The sequence below is a fragment of the Anabrus simplex genome, chromosome 6 (genome assembly GCF_040414725.1).
Source record: "Anabrus simplex isolate iqAnaSimp1 chromosome 6, ASM4041472v1, whole genome shotgun sequence".
In the NCBI taxonomy this organism is placed as follows: domain Eukaryota; kingdom Metazoa; phylum Arthropoda; class Insecta; order Orthoptera; family Tettigoniidae; genus Anabrus; species Anabrus simplex.
The window spans coordinates 110,367,030-110,391,813 of record NC_090270.1 but is presented as its reverse complement, the minus strand read 5'-3'; the positions used below and the strand labels follow the sequence as shown (position 1 = coordinate 110,391,813).

Sequence of the window (24,784 nt, the reverse complement as noted above, 5' to 3'; positions counted from 1 at the left end):
GCGGTTCTGATCAGACTGTTAGGACTTATTGGAGCCAGTGAATTCCTGAGGGCACGTGCAAACAGCAGGTGGACTGAGATGTGGTGGTGGTGGTGATTATTGTTTTAAGAGGAAGTACAACTAGGCAACCATCCTCTATATAACACTAATCAGAGGGAAAAATGGAAGGGCTCCGACACTTCGAAAAATGAAGATGTCGGCCAAAGGAAGACAAGGGCCACGAAGGGCGTGAAAATGAAAGACTCCCTAGCCCTCGCAAACCTAATAGCGTCGGGGTCGGAAAAGAACAAGAGTTGACCAAGGGAGGTCGGATAGGGTAGATGAAAGTGAGGAGCCTGGCACAAGTAAGTGGAAACAATGCCAGGACTCAGCTGAGGGCCTCGTGGTCGCCAACCCACGCTCCAAAGTTCAGAGCCCCTGAGGCCGTGGACTGAGAGATACATCAGCTCATCCGGGATTTAATGCAACGGCATTTTGAACATGCATGTAAGAAAAAAAATGATGTTGTAAGTTATGCTGGTACAGTCTGCCCCTGTGTGTTTGTCATGAACATGTAGAGTTGTAGAAAATGGATTCTAACATGGAAATGCTCGATAGCTGCAGTCGCTTAAGTGCGGCCAGTATTCGGGAGATAGCAGGTTCGAACCCCACTGTCGGCAGCCCTGAAGATGGTTTTCTGTGGTTTCCCATTTTCACACCAGGCAAATGCTGGGGCTGTACCTTAATTAAGGCCACGGCCGCTTCCTTTCCACTCCTAGCCCTTTCCTGACCCGTCGTCGTCATAAGACCCATCTGTGACAGTACGACGTAAAAGAACTTGTAAGAAAACAAAAAACATGGTAATAAAGCGTTTCCCGACCATGTTCATGTATAATTTTTTTCTACGTCTAAGGAATGTGGCCTGAATGTTTGATCGTACCTTCCTGATTGTTACACCCTGCACTGTAATTAGAACGTAAACATTTTCGACACAAAATCGAATTTTTATTGTATTGACATTTCGAGGGTGCAATATATATGGATCAGGCAACTTTCAAAATGCTGCCAAATGAACCAAGTCTTTAAATTGTGCTATATATTATAATTCATTAAATACCCCTGTTATTAAATTTCATTTGAGCATATTTGAACTGTGCTGCAGTAGGGAAAGACACACTGTATATGCCCAGTACCTCCTTCAATCAATCAGTCAATCAATCAATGATCTGCATTCAGGGCTGTCGCACAGGTGGCAGATTCCCCTATATTCTGTTTACCTACCTTTTTCTTAAAGAAATTGGACATATATCGAACATTTCTCTTGATAATATATTCCAACCCCTTAGTCCTCGTCCTGTGAATGAACATTTGCCCCAATCTGTCCTCTTGAATTCCAACTTTATTTTCATATTATGGTCTTTCCTACTTTTAAAAGCTCCGCTCGAGCTTATTCTTCTATTTATGTCATTCCACGCCAATTCTCTTCTGATAGTTCGAAACATGCCACTTAGTCGAGCATTTCGTCTCCTTACTCCCAAGTCTTCCCATCCCCAAGTCTGCAACATTTTAGTAAGACTGCTCCGTCGGAAATCACCCAGAACAAATTGTGCTGCTCTTTGTTTTTTTTTTTTTTTTTTTTTTTTTGCATGTCTCGTATCAAGTAGTCCTGGTGAGGGTCCCATACACTGGAGCCATACCCTAACTACGATCTTACCAGAGACTTACATGCCCTCTCCTTTACATCCTTACTAAAACCCCTAAATACTCCCATAACCATGTGAAGCGATCTGTAACCTTTCTTAACAATCTTCTTAATATGATTACACCAATGAAGGGCATTCCTTATACACAGTTCAAAAAAATTAGTGGAACATGTTTTGTAACGTCTGATATGTGAACGTTACTTTGGTAGATGAGGTTTTAATGGTCGTACGGCATACCTTGAGACCTTAGGTACTCAGGGTATGTCAAATCGAAGTTATACTCCATCTGTAGGTGTAGCTATGCATTGAACTGTCAGGTGACCCCTCAAAAAATAGTGAATAGCTGTGCGTCCCTGTGTCGTTGTGAGGTACACAGACTACTGAAGTAATTTGTGCACGTTGTTCGTAAACCAGCACATCCCATTAGACATCTTAACAAGGTTCAAGTCGCAAGGGCCGTCACTTTGATCCAGGAAGGATGGACTTTTCCTCGTGTTGCTGTGGATCACAATGTCTCTCCGTCAGTTATTCACCGCTTGTGGAATCGCTACAATGAGACAGGCCAGTTCACAAGGAGGGTTAGACAAGGTCGTGGGTGCATGACAACTCCACATAATGACCGATATCTGAACATCCTGCGCGTTGCGGCGTCGTTCAGCAACTGCCAGAGAACTGCAACAAGACCTCAGGAGGCTCACGGGACTCATGGTGTCTGGCCAGACAGTAAGAAACAGGATAAGAGAAGTGTCCTTACGACCAAGACGTCCTGTTCGAGCATTTTATGCGTCTGAAACTATTAGCCTATGATTGGTGGAAAATGTTGAATAAAGATAATCGAAGATCATGAAAGGAAACCTCAGAAAAATCTTAGGACCAGAATGCGAAAATGGAATTTGGATGAAAAAGAAATCATGTGAAATCTATCAAGTAACAGAAAAAATAACAGATACTATCAGGAAACGGAGATTACAATTTTTTTAATTTATAACAAGCACACATACAAAATTTTAAACTTAGTTTATCAAGGAAAATCATAATAATTGGCTAAAAGAAACCAGTGAAGACCTAAATGAAATTGGCATTATTGAGAAAACCATTCCAGATAAGACTAAAATTCAGAACCTTAATTCCCAAAGACAACTTTTCTGTAAAGCCCACCCGACTAAATAGTGGATGGACTGATCAATGAACAACGTAAAAACACAGCCAGATGATAAAGAGATATCGGGAAGAAAAGAAAAAACGAGAAAGTGCTAGTAAGTTCAAACGCTCTCCTTTTTTGGGCATAACGAATAATAATAACAATAATAATAATAATAATAATAATAATAATAATAATAATAATAATAATAATAATAATAATAATAATAATAAAAGTCTCTTCTTTTTTGTAGATTTTAAGAGTCGTCTTATATTTGCCCTCTAAGGAGGTTGTTTAACTCACTGACGAAGATACTAGTATTGATCTCTCGCATGGAAATGAAAATGAAAACCTATAGCCTGTTTTCCAGTCAGTGACTGGGGCATGGATGGAATGAATGAAGCCCCCATCTTGCGGCGAGGATAGGAATTGTGCCGGCTGTCGAAATCTGTCGCACTCCTCTGGGACAATGATTAATGACTGACAAATGAAATGAAATGATAATGGAGAGCGTTGCTGGAATGAAAAATGACAGGGAAAACCGGAGTACCCGGAAGAATAACCTGTCCCGCCTCCGCTTTGTCCAGCACAAATCTCACATGGGGAGGCCGTGATTTGAACCACGGAACCCAGCGGTGACAGGCCGACGCGCTGCCGCCTGAGCCACGGAGGCTCCTCTCGTATGGAATCACTCTTAAGTTTCAAGTGAGGGGAACCCATTAAGTACTGTACCGTAGCTATATGATGGTGGTGGTGATTATTGTTTTGAGAGGAAGTACAACTGACAACAGTCCTTTTTGACAGTAGTAATCAGATAGACGAGGTCCGAACATTCGAAGAATGAATTTATCGGCGAAAGAAAAAATTGCACCACAAAGGGCGTGAAAATGAAATATTTCTTACCCTTCGCAGACTTATGGATTGGAAGAGAATGGGCATTGGCCAAGAAAGACTGGGTAGGAAATATGAAAGTGATATATCTGAATTCAGCTGGGGCCCTGTGGTCGCCATCTCGCGTTTCCAAACAGCCTTCAGTCCCTTCTTATGACGGGCAGGGATACCGTGGACATATTCTAATGTACTGAATCTCAGGAAAATGTCGCAGGTATGTCTGCATACAAAAGTAAATAGGCCGTGCAAGACATTGAAAGAAATGGCATTAAATTCTCTGCGTTGTCAATACTTGGGAGATGACGCAGCACACGATGTGCTCAAGTCCCATGAGAAATGTGCTACTGAGCTGGCGTCTCTCTTTCATGCTCTTGACTCTGTCAGTGAAGGACGGCCCTTCATTTTGGAGAAGGAACTTGAGACTGAGGAGCTACAACAGCTCAACCATCAGTTCGAAGATAATCAGACAGAAGCGTCAGCAGACCAGAGACAGACGCTACTGTCTGGTCCACGTAGTAAGTGCTGACCTGTCACAATACCACACCTGATGAGAAAGCAAGTGGAGATTCCGTACAGTAACGCCCTAGGTCTATGGAAGTGGTCACTAGTGAAATATATCCTTAAGTTTATATAATCCCCGGATAATTAATATAATAATAATAATAATAATAATAATAATAATATTGATAATTAGAGCTGTCGATTTAATCGATTAATTTAAAAACTCGATTAACTGATCAATGTTTTTTTTTTTTGCTTTACGTCGCACCGACACAGATAGGTCTTATGGCGACGATGGGACAGGAAAGGGCTAGGAGTGGGAAGGAAGCGGCCGTGGCCTTAATTAAGGTACAGCCCCAACATTCGCCTGGTGTGAAAATCGGAAACCACGGAAAACCATCTTCAGGGCTGCCGATGTTGGGGTTCGAACCTACTATCTCCCGAATACTGGATACTGGCCGCACTTAAACGACTGCAGCTATCGCGCTCGGTACTGGTCAATGTGCTTTAGTCGATTAATCGAACCTTTTTTTTTTTACAACTTGCTTTACGTCGCACCGACACAAATAGGTCTTATGGCGACGATGGGATAGGGAAGGCATAGGAGTGGGAAGGAAGCGGCCGTGGCCGCATTTGGGAAACCACGGAAAACCATCTTCAGGGCTGGCGATAGTTGGGCTCGAACCCACTATCTCCCGGATTCAGGCTCACAGCCGCGCGCCCTTAACTTCACGGCCAACTCGCCCGGTACGAACCGATTAAAATTGTAGTGTAGTGAAGGAAAATAACTGTTTTCCGTGGCACAAAACCTGTGTATTTTGTTATTTGCCATTTGGTGTGTTAGCCTCAGCTATTGCATGCTGGGCTGGTCATTAAATAGTAAGCTGATGTTCATATCTTTCTCTTATACTATTGCAGTATATTTACGGACCTTTACAAAACACAGTCAGGTGACATAATGGAAAAATGTGGGGCAGGTACTTGAAGCGACTGTTATTAAGAAATTTCCAGGAATTTTCAGGTAATATTGGAATGGGCAGATACCAGTTGCCAGAAAGACACAGTAGAAAATGTGACAACTTAAACCTCAGTTCGTGTACGGTTGTTATACAGAAAACAGTATATATTCGCATTCAGTGTTTGTAAACTTCCTTTACAAATACGGCTTATGAACCGAAGTGAGGAAAACTTGATGAATTTTCCGGACTTAAAATAAACGACTGTTGTAAGGCGACAGTCAGGAAAACAGTTATTTTGTAAGAATTGCGGGAAAATGTTATGTTGAAAATACAAGTACTCTTCAATATCATCTTAAACATTCATCCGTTCCAAAGTGTATCTGTATCTATCAGTGTCTCTACCAGTTCATCTTCTCAGTCAACGCTGGAGCACCTAATAGTAAACTGAAAATACGAATAAACTAGTGAGTGGATTGTGCAGGATAGCATGTCACCATGTGTCTGATCGTTGTAGTGAAGAGGTTTTGCGGGAAGCTGTCATTTCTCACTTACTATTTTCTCTCTAGAGTCACGGTAAACAAAAATAGGGACAAGTTGTATGACGCAGAAATGTCAAATTATTAGATTTACTGAAACAAGCAGAATTTGTTAATCTCGCGGGGGATTTTTGATCTTCCATATCTAACCGTAGCTGCCTGGGGGTTACAGCTCATCTGATTGATTCAAATGTGCATTATCGCCATTCAACATTACAAGTTAAACATCACAGAGAAAACCGCAATGTCGCTAACTGCACAGAAGAGTGTGATTCCACTGACAGTGCAAGAAATATCGTTCTAGGAGTTGAGAGAGCAAAGTACGACAATTTTCGGTGTGCAGCCACCTCATTACAATTAAGTTTAAATAAAGCATTCAAGGATACTATGTGAATCCGATTAAAATTCGATTAATCGACCGATTAATCGATTAAAGGCATTCTGTTAAACGATCAAAATTGTTAATCGATCGATAATTTAACGAAAATGAAAGATCAAAGGAGAAGCCTGGAAAAACCTGGTCTGAAGACAGAAAGGAAGCCCGCTGGAAAAGAATGAAATGCACGCCTTTTAAATACTTTGCGCAGTGCTAATGGACTTATTCGCTAATAATAATAATAATAATAATAATAATAATAATAATAATAATAATAATACCAAGAGAAGACTGGAACAACGTGGTCTGAAGGAACAAAGAAAGCCCGCTCTAAAATAATGAAAGAAATATGGGCACAAAAGAAGGAAAATACACGCCTTTTAAGTACTTTGCGTAATCCTAATGGGCTTATTCGCAAATAAACAATATGAATGACAAAGGAAGACTGGAACAACCTGGTCTGAAGACACAAAGGAAGCCCTCTGTAAAAGAATGGAAGAAATATGAGCGCAAAGGAAGGAAAATGCATGCCTCATAATTATCAATGATCTTATTCGCATATAATAATAATAAACCAAGTGGAAAGACTAAAGAAGAAGACTGGAACAACGTGGTCTGAAGAAAGAAAGGAAGCCCACTTTAAAATAATGAAAGAAATATGGGCTCAAAGAGAGCATTCATTCGGTTTTTCGCTTGTCAGCCAGACCGCTAGCGCGAGATACAAAGTGAACGATCGGCAGTATCATTTCGTGAACAAAAATATTTCATGACGTGGAACACTCGAAGTCTTCGATTAGTTTCCAAGTCAGTACTCGAGGACCAAAAATATTTCCGCGTGGAAGACTTATAATAATTTTACGTGTGAAGGACTTGTAATAATTTTACGTCGAGGACTTATAACAACATATTTCGTGTTGGGGACTTGTAAATGTCTCCAACTTGAGGACTTTGTAATTATTTCTACGTTTACGACTTTAACGTTCGTTATTTCTGCTTGGAGTGTTTGAAGAATTCCAAGTCGTTATTCGACAACTTATCGAGACAGTGCTAGAGACTTACATTTGAGAACTTGTTTATATCTACGGAGTAAATATTTAACTTTGTAATTTTGTACTACGAGTGTAAGTTTATTACCCCCATGACCTTACTTGGGACTTGTGAATCATTTTGCGCTGTGACTGATTTATTTTTCGGTGTGAACATCGAACTCAGATAATTTACTGCAGCGAATACTCATTAATTGGTCAAGACGGCATTTGGAACTTTGCATTTATTTTTGTTGTCACGTCGGTTTTCTTTTTTTTTTTTTCTGTAGCATCGACAGGCTTGTGTTTATTTCTACGGCTAGTTATTCATTAACTTAAACTACGTACTCCGAGTGTTAATAACTTGTAAATGAAATGTTCTTCGTTCAAGCTTTACTTGTAGACTCTCTGTAGAGGCAAGAGACAATTTCATCATTGCTTGTGGACTCTGTTTAAACGGAACATCTGTAACTGCGTTCATCTTCGATCTTCCGGCGGGGGGCATGGGCGCCCATGCCCGGGGGCAAGGTAGGGAACCCCCCCTCCTACAAACTATGCTATGGGCGCCCTTGGGCGGGGGAGTACAACTTACTCGGTGACTCATTACAGAACTTCATTGTATCCATGGTGAATGCTGCTAGGACTACGGTTTCTATGGTCATTGGTTACGCTGGTTGGACTACGTGGTGTCCATGGTTATTGGTAACTGACTGGACTACGTAGTGCCCAGGGGTGTTAATTTCCTCAGAGTTGCACAAGCCGTCGAGAATTTTAACTGCAGAGGCGATAGTGAACAAACTTATTGAGAATAAATCAACAATTGAAATGGAACTCACGTTTATCTGAAAACCTATCTGCGTACCTTATGCCGCACACCACCCTGCACTCAAGACTCATCATTAAGCCTCGGATAATTAATTATGTGCTTAATTTCTTATTTAACCAAGTATGTTTTATTTTTGTTTGTTTACATATTTCCCATATTCGGCGGTATACTGTATTCTACTTCTTAGATGTCTCCTCTCCATATTTTCCATCCTTACCACTTCTATCAATTGGATTCTCATTTTCATCAGTGCCCCATAGTTACTGTATTCTACTTCGAGACAGAAATTGCCCGGTCATTAAGGACAGCGGTGGGGCTGGAACCGTCAGTCTCATTAAGCCTCCTTTGTTCTTCCACTAGTCCGTAACTTAACTGGAAATTTTACTTGAAATTGAAGTGGTCTGGAAAACTTGTAAGATAGTGGGTCGTTCTCGTTTCTAACGAATAAGATGCATCCCAAAAGTTTGAAGAGTGTTACATTCAACCGTTATGTGCGGGAGTTTGGAGACGTTTTTAAAAGTGATAGAACTGTATTATATTGCAACATTTGTGAGAAGCCCTTTAGCTGCAGACATTCGTTTGCAAGTTACGTAACATATCACGACAGTAAAACACGTGAAATGTGCATCACTAAAGAAGTCGATTCAACGTTTGCTTCCCGAAATGCAAGATGAGAGACCTGCTCCAGCAAACTGCCAGTTGTTCTCACAAGATGTTTGTCAAGCATTTCTTGCGACTGATATACCACTTAATAAACTACAGCCTCCAGTGCTACGTGAAACCATGACGAATAGAATACCTAGTGAGATCACTCACCGAGTTCAAGCGCGCTCCCGCAGAGCGGTGCTAGTGGAGCCTAACACAAGATCAGCAGTTTTACGCTGATACGGAAATAACCAAATACAACACCCAATTCCTTTCACTTTAATAAGAGAGCACACGAGATAAAATGGAACATTACGAAAAGCGAAAGCAATATTGTGCTTTACATACTTTAAAAAAAAAACCTTTTGTAAACAGAGCACATTAAACATTAAACATACACCAGATTGCAAATAACACTGACACTTTCCTCAAATAAAGTAAATTACTTAAATTACCCCCAAGACTAGTTTGAGGCCACTTTTGTTAGTTTATAAGTAGACTTAGCAGATTGTCGAGCTTGAAGATCTCTGCGGATTTCTCTCGCTCTGAAGAAGAATCGGCACTTTAAATAGTGGTAGACCAGTTTAGGAATAATGTCCAAAGTGTGTTCAATACAACAGCCAGCTCCTGATGGCACAACTGAAATCGCCTCAATCGAGTTAAGGCACTCATAAAAATTATTGCCTCACATCGACCTAAACGAGCTCAGTTTTTAATGAATTTTCCCGTCAGCCTGGAAAAGAATGTCACACACACTTGTAGATGGACGTGTTAGAAACCTCGTGCCACATACATACATACATACATACATACATACATACATACATACATACACTATCTGACCGAGGTACCAACATAAGACAGTGAAATTAGTGAGTGTTACAGCAAAATTCCCAAAAGTGCGTTCATTAAAGAATTGAGAGATGAGAGCTATAGAAACTGGTAGAGTTAATGGGGTCAAACGACGAAGGGTTTAGTAACTTTTTTCCAGCATAAGATAATATTTATCTGACGCCAAATTTCACCACAATGGTAACGGGTGATGAAAAATTGAGATCTTATTTTCATCGTTCCAAATTTTTCCTAGTCCTATTATTATGTCTATGTAATGAAAGTGATCAGGCTGTTGAACATTTATTATTTCATTGTGAATTACTTGAGAGGTAAAGAAGCGTTTTAATTAAAGATATTTTAGGTACAGAGTAATGGCCGGGAGGAAAACTAGACTAGTAAAAATGATTTTAAACAATTCTTACGTTTCACAAATTCAATTGTTTTTTAACAACTGTCGTATAAGTTTATCGTTTAATTTACATTATTTATTTATTTAATTAATTAATTAATTAATTTATTTATTTATTTATTTATTTATTTATTTATTTATTGATGAACATCATAACAGCTATTGAATTAAGAATGTATCTCATATGTAATTAGAAAATCAAGTTAAATTTGTAGTATGATTACTCAAACCATTACCGTTTATTATTTAAATGGTATTTATTCGTGGCGTCGACATCTAAAGATCTTTTGCCACTACCTGCGCCATATGTTATGAACGTGCGTGTAATTGCTATTCGCTTAACGTCGCACCGACGCAGATATGTCGTATGGCGACGATGGGATAGGAAAGGCCATGGCCTTAATTAAGGTTCAGCCCCGGCATTTGCCTGGTGTGAAATTGGGAAACCACGGGAAACCATCTTCAGGGCTGCCGACAGTGGGGCTCGAACCCACTATCTCCCGATTACTGGATCCTGGCCGCACTTGAGGGAATGCAGCTATCGAGCTCGGCACGTGTAATTGTAATTGCGGAAGTATAAAGTGTTGAATGTGAGGAAAAGAACGTTAAGGACGACACAAAAACCCAGTCACCACGCCAGGGACATTAATCATTTACAATTAAAAACCCCAGATCCGGCCGGGAATCGAACCGGGAGCCGCCGGGTGACATACATACATACATACATACATACATACATACATACATACATACATAGAGGTGTAACAATAAGTTATGGCCAAACTTTCAGGACACATCCCTCACACGCAGAAGAAGAAAATATGTTATATGGACATGAGTCCGGAAACGGTTTATTTCCATGTTAGAATTAATTTTCTACAACTCTACATTGTACATTGATCATGGGAAACACACAGGAACAGGACGTACCCACACAATCATAAAATGTTTAAAATGCCTTCCGTTAGCATGCATCAACCCGCCATCATTGCATCCGGGTTCAATCCCCCTGTGGGTGGGCGCGGTACGATACAGGCTGCCTGTTATAAGAGGCGATTAAAAGAGGCCCTAGGGGCTCTTAAGTTTGGAGCGTGGGTTGGCGACTACGGGACCCTTAGCTGAGTCCTGGCATTACCCTCCACTTACTTGTGCTAGGCTACTCATTTTCGTCTGTCCTATCCGACTTACCTTGGTCAACTGTTGTTCTTTTCCGACCCCGACCGTATTAGAGCACTCGAGGCCTAAGGAGTCTTTCATTTTTACGCCCTTCATGGCCTTTGTCTTTCTTTAGCCGATACCTTCATATTTCGAAGTCGGATTCCTTCCATTTTTTTCTCTCTGATTAGTGTTACATAGAGGATGGTTGCCAAGTTGTACTTCCTCGTAAAAGAATAATCACCACAACCACACCTTCAGGACACAGGCTATTATGGGGTGTAGTTGCTCTATTGAGGTTATTTATTTGGATTCATGAGTGGGATTACGACGGTGAAAAGCTGATTTCGTGCGTTTGACCCGATATTTCAGGACTTCTTCATCTGATGCAATGAGAGAAAATTATACTTAAAATAAAGGAAAGGTTTGATTTTATCCATATTTTTTTTATCGAGAAATGCAGTGGCATTATCTCTTCATATTCACACAACACACTACGCTACCAACTACCACAGCAACACGCAATAGTGATTATATCCCCATATAGAGTTAGCGTCAGGAAGGGCATCCGGCCATAAAACAGGGCCAAATCCACATGTGCCACACAGCATCCGCGACGCCACAGGTGTGGGAAAATCTGTAGAAAAAGAAAGAAAGAAAGAAAGAAAGAAAACAAGAAAGAAAGAAATGCAGTGACATTATGACCGTTATACGTGATTACTCCACTTCTTTTCTAAAAAATCTAGAGACCTAGAGCTTCAGCTGCTTCTTGTAATGTTCCATCCTACAGGCGAACGATGTCATCCGCCGTAAAAGCTAAGCAGTCGGTGTCCACTGTTTTGGATCCAGTGCCCAGTCTAACATCACTCATCTCGGGGGAGAGTCAGATAAGTCAATTTTTTCGTTTTATTTTTTATTTTTGCAGAAACCTGCTAAGATCAGTGCCCTCTACCCTTTGACACTAACAAGATAAGTCATTTCGTAATGATACTGAAGAAATAGCCACATTTTACTTCCATATTATTCAAGAATACAAAACAGTTCCCGGTAAGAACCAGGTAAGTGTTATATAGCGCATACCTACAGTATCTATGAAATGTCACTGTAATATTTGTCCCAAATGGAGCACAATAATTCCTTTTACACAAATGAAGTGAAAAATCTGCGGTAAATTAAGAAATATCGTCGTTACTAGAGAAATATCTAGAGAATATATATATACGTACTTACGGGCTGTAAACAGGACTCCGTGATGTTGTATTCCACTGCTTGTGCCGTCTTTTGTTTCTCTCTTGAGGTCCAGGGCGATCACCGACGAATGGGAGTGTTATGTCTGTGAGTTATCATTATCTTTGTCCATCTGACTAGCACGGGCTGTTCAAACAGCAAAATAGCATGGTCCCTGGACAAATAAATATATTACTTTTTTGTTGAAAGGAGAATAGCATGATCCCTGGACCAATAAATATATCACTTAATGAATGAGTTAGGGCACAAAACGAATGAGCAACATGAAGAAAACGACACCTAATTAATGCAAACAACTTCAGTGAGCAAAGACATCACACACGGGTGTTAGACAAACAAAACACATACGGACGCGCTGCGACGTACAAGAAAAAACCTTTTGTAAGGAAATAAGTATGTATCCATATCATTCTCTGCAAGTATTTTTTCTTTTTTTCTAGTGGTTTTACGTCGCACCGACAGAGATAGGTCTTATGGCGACTATGGGATAGGAAAGGCCCTAGGAGTTGGAAGACCGAGCTCGATAGCTGCAGTGACATAAGTGCGGCCAGTATCCAGCAATTGTTGCTAGTTGTTTTACGTCGCACCGACACAGATAGGTCTTACGGCGACGATGGGACAGGAAAGGGCTAGGAGTGGGAAGGAAGCGGCCATGGCCTTAATTAAGGTACAGCCCCAGCATTTGCCTGGTGTGAAAATGGGAAACCACGGAAAACCATTTTCAGGGCTGCCGACAGTGGGGTTCGAACCTACTATCTCCCGAATACTGGATACTGGCCGCACTTAAGCGACAGCAGCTATCGAGCTCACGTTGTACATGAAAGTGTGCTTTAAAATTAGAATTCTAAGGTGGTGGTGGTGGTGATTATTGTTTTAAGAGGAAGTACAACTGGGCAACCATCCTCTATATAACACTAATCAGAGAGGAAAAATGGAAGAGATCCGACACTTCGAAAGATGAAGATATCGGCCAAAGGAAGACAAGGGCCACGAAGGGCGTGAAAATGAAAGACTCCCTAGCCCTCGCAAACCTAATAGCGTCGGGGTCGGAAAAGAACAAGAGTTGACCAAGAGAGGTCAGATAGGATAGATGGAAGTGAGGAGCCTGGCACAAGTAAGTGGAAGCAATGCCAGGACTCAGCTGAGGGCCCCGTGGTCGCCAACCCACGCTCCAAAGTTCAGAGCCCCTGGGGCCCCTTTTAGTCGCCTCTTACGACAGGCAGGGGATACCGTGGGTGTTATTCTACCGCCCCCACCCACAGGGGGATTAGAATTCTAAGTCGATGCAACCCAAAGTCCGTAGTAGACAAATAAATAAATAAATAAATAAATAAATAAATAAATAAATAAATAAATAAATAAATACATTAATTGTTCTATATTTGCCCTATGTCGTGCCCTCCCCTCCTGTCAAAGGACGTGCCAAGTACCTAGTTGTACCTATTGATATAAGATAGATTTCAATATTTCAATATTAAATTGGGAACATTCTTGTTTCAGATTCGTCTCATGACGCCCGAGCGATGCCGGGGATTCACCGTTCATCCGCCGTCGACGTTCTACCCGATCCCTTGGCGGAATTGGAGCCTGTACTTCGATGAGAAGCACGCAGACAGGACGATGTCCAAACTGAACGAGAGTTTGACGATCCACCTGTGGAACAAATTCAGTGTGGCAAAGAACATCACTGTCGGGTCACGGCAACCTTATGCCCAAATTGCGAAAAAGTTATGTCCTAAAGTGTATTCGCACTGTAGTAAAATCTTTTGAAGAGAGCGGCGATACTTTCCTTCCTCAAATATTGGACACACGTCGTTACGAAGTTGTTCTGTTTTTCAGATTCATCCACATCTATTCTATGTCGGATGCAGGAAGATGCAGTGATGAGTGTTTGCACATATCACTGGTGCTACAATGCAGCGCCTATACACTTGTTGTTTTATATAGCTAGGTTTTCTACTCAAGAAATTTCTGGGGGGTTTTCTTATTTTATTTTAAGATAAATAAGAATGTAAGTTACTGAAATACGCACATTAATATTCTTCCGAAAATCTTTATTTTTGAATTTGACTGACACTGTCGAATTTTATCTTATAATTCATTGTTAAAACGTATCCTTCGGAAATGATGACACGGTGTTGTTCGGAAATAAATGATTCTTCTTGCCCCACACTACTACTGATTGTTTGAATGAGAGAAAACTCAACTGCTTCATTCCAATTAGTCTCCGTCTGCAGCGATATATATCTCCGGTGGTGGTGGTGATTATTGTTTTAAGAGGAAGTACAACTAGGCAACCATCCTCTGTATAACACTAATCAAAGGGAAAAATGGAAGGGATCCGACACTTCGAAAAATGAAGATTTCGGCCAAAGGAAGGCAAGGGCCACGAAGGGCGTGAAAATGAAAGACTCCCTAGCCCTCGCAAACCTAATAGCGTCGGGGTCGGAAAAGAACAAGAGTTGACCAAGAGAGGTCAGATAGGATAGATGGAAGTGAGGAGCCTGGCACAAGTAAGTGGAAGCAATGCCAGGACTCAGCTGAGGGCCCCGTGGTCGCCAACCCACGCTCCAAAGTTCAGAGCCCCTGGGGCCCCTTTTAGTCGCCTCTTACGACAGGCAGGGGATACCGTGGGTGTTATTCTACCGCCCCCACCCACAGGGGGATCTTACGACATGGTGGTGGTGGTGATTTTTGTTTTAAGAGGATGTACAACGAAGTAAGAGCCTCCGTGGCTCAGACGGCAGCGCGTCGGCCTCTCACCGCTGGATACCGTGGTTCAAATCCCGGTCACTCCATGTGAGGTTTGTTCTGGACAAAGCGGAGGCCGGACAGGTTTTTCTCCGGGTACTCCGGTTTGCCCTGTCATCTTTCATTCCAGCAACACTCTCCATTCTCATTTCATAGCATCTATCATTCATTAATAAATCACTTTGGGAGTGGCCACCCCATCGTACTAACAACCTATATATGATTCATTCATTACATCCCTGACCCGGTCAATGACTGGAAAACAGGTTGTAGGTTTTCATTTTCATTTTTTCACAACAAGGTAATCATTCTCTCTGAACAAATTAGTGTAAAAGAAATTTAAATTATAAAACAAAATTATTTATTCAACGAAAGAATTTTGAAACGCAGTACAAAATAAAACAAAATACAATTATAGAATTAGGCGGAAAAGATTACTAGCGTATCAAAAGGGAACGTACGTTCCCTGAGTAAAAGTACACTTGTAATTTATATACCCTTGATAAGTCCACTGTCGCACATAAAGCGGATGACGAGATCAGCAGTAGAGATCTTACGACAGGCAGGGGATACCGTGGGTGCTATTCTACCTCCCCCACCCAGAGGGGGGTATATATCTCCCATCGGTACACATTCCAGTCGCTGAAGAAACGTGGCTCCCGTGTGGCTGTGAATTTCTGAAAAGCACTTTATTGCGCATCCTTATTTTGGAGCACTTATTCTTAGACCGAGCGCCTTTATGAGTATACAAATGGCATGCTGTTGGTTCTAAGTCAGGGTTATTCAGAGAGCGCGGAAATATTCCATATTTCAGGTTACTTTCCTTCATACCTTTTTGTCACGTCGGGTTACAGCATTGCTTGGTAGGATGCGAAGGCGTTTCCTACCGACCGATGACGCCTGCTTTTTTTTTTTTTTTTTTTTTTTTTTTTACATAACTGCATTTGCATTTCATCAATTTTAGAACAGTGTGTAGCAGCGGTACTGGGTTCATCAGAACGAAAGAACTTATAATGGATAACAAGATAATTAACAATATTTTAGTGTGACGTCAGTTTTGGTTTTGAATGTGTTCGGCGTTTTCATCAGTATCCAAACTTTAGGATCCACTTTTAATATACTTCATAATGCGACCAAGTTGGAACTTACACTTCTCGCTGCTGTTCATAACGATCTGTCTGTTCCTGCGGCCCCAAGTTGTCCATTTTAATTCTCTTTGTTGTTGTTTAGGGCAAGAAATGGTTGTAATGGACGTTGAACTCTTCGACAAGTTCCAGAAGTGTATGAATTTGCCTCTACATATTCCTTCTAAACGTCGTCATTTGCTCTGCTTTCCTCATCTTGGAAAATCAGATCTTCAGCTACAAATTCTTCAAACGTAAAATTGCGTAATCTATTCAAAAGTTCAGTATGCTTTATTACTTAACGACATGTTCACACTGGTCCATCATGTTGCACAAAGCAATTAAATACGTCTTAGCTTTGCAGCTACATGTCGGATGGCGTAAAAGCTGACTATAATGTGGTGACCTTCTAGAAGTATTTCAGTTTCATCGATCGCCATTTATTTCCGAACAACCTAGTGCGTGAAAAATGAAACTCTGAATAAAAGAATTATTTACGAAATTATGTTACCATTATGCTAAGTTGTGATTACATGCTGTATCACCTAAATTCAAAGACTGCCATATTGGTATACCATGTTGAAGGAGGACTCTTGTGGTTAGCTCTCAAAACTATTTTTGTTCTTTCTTTCATCTTCAGCAGACGTTTCTGCCCAGTGTCAACCTAAACGTTTTTTTAAAGAATTCTGCCATTCCTCACGGTTGATGCGGCTTATTCTTAGTTACTCTACCCTGCTCTGATTACTTACTACTCAACAAAACTTCTTATGTGAAGGTGTCTTATTAAACATAGTAGTAGTAGTAGTAGTAGTAGTAGTAGTAGTAGTAGTAGTAGTAGTTTTAAGAGGAAGTACAACTAGGCAACCATCCTCTATATAACACTAATCAGAGGAAAAAATGGAAGGGGGCCGACACTTCGAAAAATGAGGATATCGGCCAAAGGAAGACAAGGGCAACGAAGGGCGTGAAAATGAAAGACTCCCTAGGCCTCGCAAACCTAATAGCGTCGGGGTCGGAAAAGAACAAGAGTTGACCAAGGGAGGTCGGATAGGATAGATGAAAGTGAGGAGTCTGGCACAAGTAAGTGGAAGCAATGCCAGTTCTCAGCTGAGGGCCCCGTGGTCGCCAACCCACGGTCCAAAGTTCAGAGCCCCTGGGGTGGTGGTGGTGATTATTGTTTTAAGAGGAAGTACAACTAGGCAACCATCCTCTATATAACACTAATCAGAGGGAAAAATGGAAGGGATTCGGCACTTCGAAAAATGAAGGTATCGGTCAAAGAAAGAGAAGGGCCACGAAGGGCGTGAAAATGAAAGACTCCGGTGGTGGTGGTGGTGGTGGTGGTGATTAATGTTTTAAGAGGAAGTACAACTAGCAACCATCCTCTATTTAACACTAATCAGAGAGAAACAATGGAAGGGGTCCGACACTTCGAAAAATGAAGGTATCGGCCAAAGGAAGACAAGGACCACGAAGGGCGTGAAAATGAAAGACTCCCTAGCCCTCGCAAACCTAATAGCGTCGGGGTCGGAAAAGAACAAGAGTTGACCAAGAGAGGTCGGATAGGATAGATGAAAGTGAGGAGTCTGGCACAAGTAAGTGGAAGCTATGCCAGGACTCAGCTAAGGGCCCTGTGGTCGCCAACCCACGCTCCAAAGTTCAGAGCCCCTGGGACCACTTTTAGTCGCCTCTTACGACAGGCAGGGGATACCGTGGCTGTTATTCTACCACCCCCACCCACAGGGGGATGAAAGACTCCCTAGCCCTCGCAAACCTAATAGCGTCGGGGTCGGAAAAGAACAAGAGTTGACCAAGGGAGGTCGGATAGGATAGATGAAAGTGAGGAGCCTGGCACAAGTAAGTGGAAGCAATGCCAGGACTCAGCTAAGGGCCCCGTGGTCGCCAACCCACGCTCTAAAGTTCAGAGCCCCTGGGGCCCCTTTTAGTCGCCTCTTACGACAGGCAGGGGATACCGTGGGTGTTATTCTACCGCTCCCACCCACAGGGGGTTTAGTGAGAAGTTTCGAACAGTATACAGTAAGCAGGTTCAGGATATAGAAAGTGAATGGGTGGCATACATGGATGCTGTAGTAGAAACAGCAAGGGAATGCCTAGGAACAACTGCTTGTAAAGATGGGCAAAGGCGAACATCTTGGTGGAATGATGAAGTGAGAGCAGCCTGTAAACGTAAAAAGAAGGCTTATCAGAAATAGCTGCAAACAAGGGCCGAGGCAGACAGGGATTTGTACGTAGATGAAAGAAACAGAGCGAAACAAATAGTTGATGAATCCAAAAAGAAGTCATGGGAAGATTTTAGTAATAACCTGGAAAGGCTAGGTCAAGCAGCAGGGAAACCTTTCTGGACAGTAATAAAGAATCTTAGGAAGGGAAGGAAAAAGGAAATGAACAGTGTTTTGAGTAATTTAGGTGAACTCATAATAGATCCCAGGGAATCACTGGAGAGGTGGAGGGAATATTTTGAACATCTTCTCAATGGGAAATCTTGCTGGTGGTGTTGCAAACAGCCAAGCTCATGTGGAGGAGGAAAATGATGTTGGTGAAATTATGCTTGAGGAAGTGGAAAGGATGGTAAATAAACTCCATTGTCATAAGGCAGCAGGAATAGATGAAATTAGACCTGAAATGGTGAAGTATAGTGGGAAGGCAGGGATGAATGGCTTCATAGAGTAGTAAAATTAGCGTGGAGTGTTGGTAAGGTACCTTCAGATTGGACAAAAGCAGTAATTGCACCTATCTATAAGCAAGGGAACAGGAAGGATTCCAACAACTATCGAGGTATCTCATTGATTAGTATACCAGGCAAAGTATTCACTGGCATCGTGGAAGAGAGGGTGCGATCAGTCGTTGAGAGAAAGTTGGATGAAAACCAGTGTGGTTTCAGACCACAGAGAGGCTGTCAGGATCAGATTTTCAGTATGCGCCAGGTATTTGAAAAATGCTACGAGAGGAATAGGCAGTTATGTTTATGTTTCTTAGATCTAGAGAAGGCATATGACAGGGTACCGAGGGAAAAGATGTTCACTATAATGGGGGACTATGGAATTAAATGTAGATTATCAAAGGCACTTATGTTGACAATTGGGCTTCAGTGAGAATTGATGGTAGAATGAGTTCTTGGTTCAGGGTACTTACAGGCGTTAGACAAGACTTTCACCTTTGCTGTTCGTAGTGTACATGGATCATCTACTGAAATTGCTCACTCTAAACACTGACTCCCACACGTAGTCCAACACTGACTGACCCTCCGGGGCTCGTCTCCCTTTTTATAGCTCGCGTAATTTGATCCAGAAATGTCACAATGTCACTGGAGGCAGAACATTCCCGGGGTGGTGGTGATTATTGTTTTAAGAGGAAGTACAACTAGGCAACCATCCTCTGTATAACACTAATCAGAGGGAAAATATGGAAGGGGTCCGACACTTCGAAAAATGAAGATATCGGCCAAAGGAGGACAAGGGCCACGAAGAGCGTGAAAATGAAAGACTCCCTAGCCCTCGCAAACCTAATAGCGTCGGGGTCGGAAAAGAACAAGTGTTGACCAAGAGAGGTCGGATAGGATAGATGAAAGTGAGGAGCCTGGCACAAGTAAGTGGAAGCAATGCCAGGACTCAGCTAAGAGCCCCGTGGTTGCCAAGCCACGCTCCAAAGTTCAGAGCCCTTGGGGCCCCTTTTAGTCGCCTCTTACGACAGGCAGGGGTTACCGTGGGTGTTATTCTACCGCCCCCACCCACAGGGGGATTCCTTTCATGAGCAAGTGATACAGCGAAAGCTATTGCAAAGAATCCACAATCGGTATTATTGTGCTGTTGCTGTACATCTTCAAATACAACTTCTATGCTGGGGAAAAGCTTTCTTATGTACTGAGCCTGTATCGGATATAAAGTCCTTGTATTCAGACTGCCAATATGCGAATGATATTGCCGTCGTAGTACGCACAAATGTAGTGAGTAACAATGTCAGGAATATCGCTAGAAATAGCGGCAGGGATTATTTGAATATGTTTCCTGTCAAGAGGAAGTGGTGACAAGGATTCAATAGGTAAATAAGCTAAGGGAGCGGAATTCAGAGTCAGCTGCCAATACATCATTGAAGAAGTTGATAGTGTCTGCAGTCAGTTGAACTCCAGGCCGAATATCAAGCAGAGTCTGTCCCAAAAATAAACGTGTAGCGGCAGTGTAAAGAAATCTCTCACCCATATTTGAGGAATAGCTTGGTTATTGATAGATAGTTTGTTTCAATTAAATTACCTCGATAATAAATGTAGTTTTAATAAAAACACTGCTCTTGTAAAGCAATATTAACTTCTCTCTTCTAAAACTCCAAGGAACAGCTCACAGCGCGTCGTACAAGAATGTAGTTTCTTATTCGTTACAAAGACGATATATATATATTCAAAAAATAATGTGAATGTAATTTCAGCGCTGCTGTGTGATTTCGAGATCAATAGGTTACAAGGAAATTGTATATCTGGAACAAAGAATATGAAGCAACGAGCTAGAATAACATAGAGCGGCTGTATATCTGACATCAGCGATCCTTGCGGAGGCAGTTTCAGAAAGGACAGCCATGTTTCGAGTAACAAAGCAAGTTGACGCGAGAACATAAATATGATGAGGTGACGTGGAGATTGTGCGTGGCGATTGAATGTCGTGAGTTTTAAGAAGTGAAAAGATAGATTCTCGCTTCGAGAATGCCAGCCAGCCGTATGCTCAGCGTATGGCTGAACTAATCGGAGTAAGATGATTGATAGTGTTCATTTTCTTTCAGACTTATCGTAACTGATGATTTCTTGGTACATGTTTATCTTCGGCGTTAAAAGTTCATGTTTGTTGCCATCTTGTGTTGGTGTATGATTCATTGAAGTTTGATATTCAGGTTCTTTCTTCTTTTTCTCTCCATAATGGTCCTGAAGACTCCTCATGTGCTTAGGGAATGGTTTGATATAGGCCTATTTCACTCAAACGTACCTACCACAGGCGTTGTGAATACAGTATTTGATTGGTGTTCGTGAATTTTATGCAGTGTTCATTGTACACGGAGCGAGTTGGCGTGGGATGAAGGGCGCGCAGTTGTGAGCTTGAAATCGGGACATTGTGGGTTCGAACACCATTGTTGGCAGCCCTGAAGATTGTTTACGTGTTTTCCCATTTGCACACCAGACAAATGCTGGGGCCGTACGTTAATTAAGGCCACTGCTGCTTCCTTCCCACTCCTAGCCCTTTCCAATCCCATCGTCGCTATAAGACCTAGCTGTGTTGGTGCGACGTAAAGCAACTTGTAAAAAGAAACTTTTATTGTTGACGTCAGTCCCATTAATGTTTAAAATCAGGCTATATTTAATAATGGGCATTTTTCAAAGTTACCTTTCAGCTAGTAATCCCAGTATGATGCGGTAAAATAAAAAGTATATGTCCCCTATAGTTTAATAAATACTTTTACCAAGCGAGTTGGCTGTACGTTTAGAGTCGCGCAGCTGTGAGCTTGTATTCGAGAGATAGTTTGTTCGAATCCCATTGTCAGGAGTGGTGAAGATGGTTTTTCGTGGATTCCCATTTTTTTACAACTTGTTTTACGTCGCACCGACACAGATAGGTCTTATGGGGACGATGGAACAGGAAAGGGCTAGGAGTGGGAACGAAGCGACCGTGGACTTGATTAAGATGCAGACACAGCATTTGCCTGGTGTGAAAATGGGAAACCACGGAAAACCATCTTCAGGACTGCCGACAGTGGTGTTCGAACCCACTATCTCCCGAATACTGGATACTGGCCGCCCTTAAGCGGCTGTAGCTATCGAGCTCGGTGCAAGGTGCAGCAAAAATGTAGAATTTGAAGATATTGGAAATTTTCCGTAGGTTACATGGTAGTTGGTATCACTTATCCAAATTTGAAGATTCTAGGTCATGTGCAAGTGGGCAATCTTTCATGGTTAGGGCTTTATATTATAACGTAAGGCTGTCTTCGACAGTCGAATTTACTATGTGTTAAGTAACTGGAAATAAGAAACATGGTAGTGTATCTTATGAATACGACTTACAAAAGATCTGCAATTGTAATTACTAGGAAGTAATAATATAAATAGTCTGTTAAGAGATCTTATGAATAAAAGTTACACTTCCCATATTACATATACGATGTTTGAATGGAATCAGAACAGGAACTGTGCAGTTGTAGATGGAAGTTGTACTTTGAGATATATAGATCTGTGTACTCTTAACAAAGCTACATACAGCTGCTCATAACTTCAACATGGGAGTGGAGAGATTTATTCCATTGTTTTAATATAGTGTACCATTCTGTTAATTATAAGAATGGATATTTAACGCTGATAAAATAATGCGCAGCAGGTCGCTAACTGCAAAGGCGTGATGCTATACCAAGCGCGGGAACTGAAGGGGATTCCCGAGGCGAGGCGTGGTCATGTGTGACGAAGAAAGAATATATGAGGAAGAAAGAAAGAGAGATGGGATTTTGTCTGGGGGAGAGACCTGCCATCTTAACAGAGATTTTCAGCGGGAACAGACAGGCTCACCACATTACGGAAATTGAGTCGTAATTCCTATATTTGAAGGTTTCCCAGGAAAGTAAAAGGATGGAAATCAGTGCCAGAATTTTACGAAGCCATAGGTACATCAAAGTCTATTAATATATATTCGAATAAATAATTACGTGGAAGGCCGACTACAGTGAGAAAATATTTCGAGGCCACATGCCAATCTCAAGTTGTTTCCCGGGACTTCCCAGCGCGTCGCGTGGGTTCCTGGATTCTATAAGAGCAGAGAAAGGTGGAAGGAGGTGTTCAGTCCATGATAAGATCGCTGTCCGTGCGCGTCGCGTCTCTGCTGATATTCGCGCCAGAAACCTTTGTCTAAGACAAAGATTGTGACTAATAAGTGTTGTGGCGATAATTTGATTCAGTAGCTTCGAGATTTGTAAAATTCCCGGTAGCAATTTAAGTAAATGACAATATGTAGACGTGTGCAGTGAGACCGCGAGTGTTTAAGTATTTGACGCAAAGAGTGCTATCTGTGTAGACTTTCATTATGAGGCGATGAGAGAGGAGAGGCGACGGGCGAAAGAATACCGATAACAATAAGCTAGGATAGTTGGTATTATTCCGGTCAGATGTAGAAGACTAGATTAGTGGAGCAGGAATAGTAAAGTCAGTTTCGAGATTCCAGATATCCAGGACTGATGCCCATGTCAAAGGGAATAAATAGATCGGGAGGTGGTGTGCTGTGAATCAACTGAGTATTTCATTTTAGTGAAGAGCGGTGAGGTGTGCAGGAGACTGGTGTTACGAACTGCCGTCCACGACCCCAAGAAGACGACCAACGGGCCACCCAGACGGAAGAAGACATCATAAACGTGGTACACTGGAAGACTGGACCTAAGGGATCGATCTGGGACAACGCTGCCACCATGACTGCTTAAGCATTCGCAGTCAACCCGGACGGTGAGGAAGAGGTCTCCAAGATGATAGATAAGTGAACTATAATTAATATATATGTGTAGGGTCGGGGGGTTGTTATGCAGAAATACGGTAATTAATTTGTAAATATGGTAGGGAATATGATTACGGCCCATTAGGCCATTTATTGAGGTATTTTCTTTATATATTTTAGGGTAAGGCATATACATTTTTATTTTATTTTTATAGAAAGCAAGGATTAAGATAGCTTAAATGATAGTGTTGCTGTACACATAGTCGTAGGGAAGCTTAATTACGAGCTTAGATCAATGTTTCTTAGTGCCCGGCATCAGATGATATCTGCTTGTAATTATGGGTTATTAATGATAGTGTACCATTATATTGCGAAGGGAATCTGTCTGCATAATGTAGAGCACGCATGCGGCCTGGATTTAATCGTTTACTTCGTGTTTGTATTGAGTTTGATTTAACTGTGAGTGTAATGAAACTACACCGTAGGCTATGTCACGAATATTTGCGATCCCTCATATTCTGCCAAGTAAGGGACTGAACCCTAGACTTGAGGGTAGCTGGAACTCGTCGCATGGGTTGACGGCGAGGTTGATGTGAATAACGGAATGTTATACTCCATATGGTATAATCGAGACCCGGGGCGGTCTGTCACGGGTGTTGGACAGTTAAAAAAATGTATGTGATCCCTCACTCATTATGTGGCTATTTCTCGTCATGTGTAGAAGCAAGGGCGAGGAGCTCTGCATGCTTGGACACTAGGCTATGTTTTTATTTTTTTGTTGTTGTGAGGGTGTGTTTCACGGCTGAGTCTTGGAGGTCGTTTCCCCTGCCCGCACAGCAGGGAGCCTCGCCGCCATTTTTAAAAGGACGGTGGTGTGAGGAATTCTTTCTCGCAGGCGAGACAGGCATGCGACGGCGGTTTCATTCATTCATTCTTTCTTTCTCTCTTACTTTCTTTATTTTGTTTGTTAATTGTGTGTGTTAGGTAGTAACTGGGCACTAAGGAAACTAGCTTAATCAGTACATTTTGTAAATATAACGTTTGTTTAATGGACCTTGGTTCATATCCATAAAACATACATTTCATGCGAGATTGGAAAGGATATGCCTGTAGTTGTAGATTCAAACTTACTATTTTGTTGTGTGTATTTCCCAAAATTATGTATGGGGACTTTTTTGTGGCTTTTTTTCTGCAGGACAACTTCTCAACCTGGCA

General features: G+C 41.7%; 1 protein-coding gene across 1 annotated transcript in view; it reads left to right on the top strand.

Moving 5' to 3' along the window:
• The window catches only part of LOC136875522 (lactosylceramide 4-alpha-galactosyltransferase), a 125,992-nt gene extending 111,589 nt beyond the window's left edge, over positions 1 to 14,403 (top strand). The window contains exon 4 of the mRNA XM_067149071.2: positions 13,729 to 14,403. Coding sequence (XP_067005172.2) covers positions 13,729 to 13,998 — 270 coding nt within the window. The 3' untranslated portion in view covers positions 13,999 to 14,403. The remainder of the gene's footprint in view (positions 1 to 13,728) is intronic.
• The last annotated feature ends 10,381 nt before the right edge of the window (positions 14,404 to 24,784 follow it).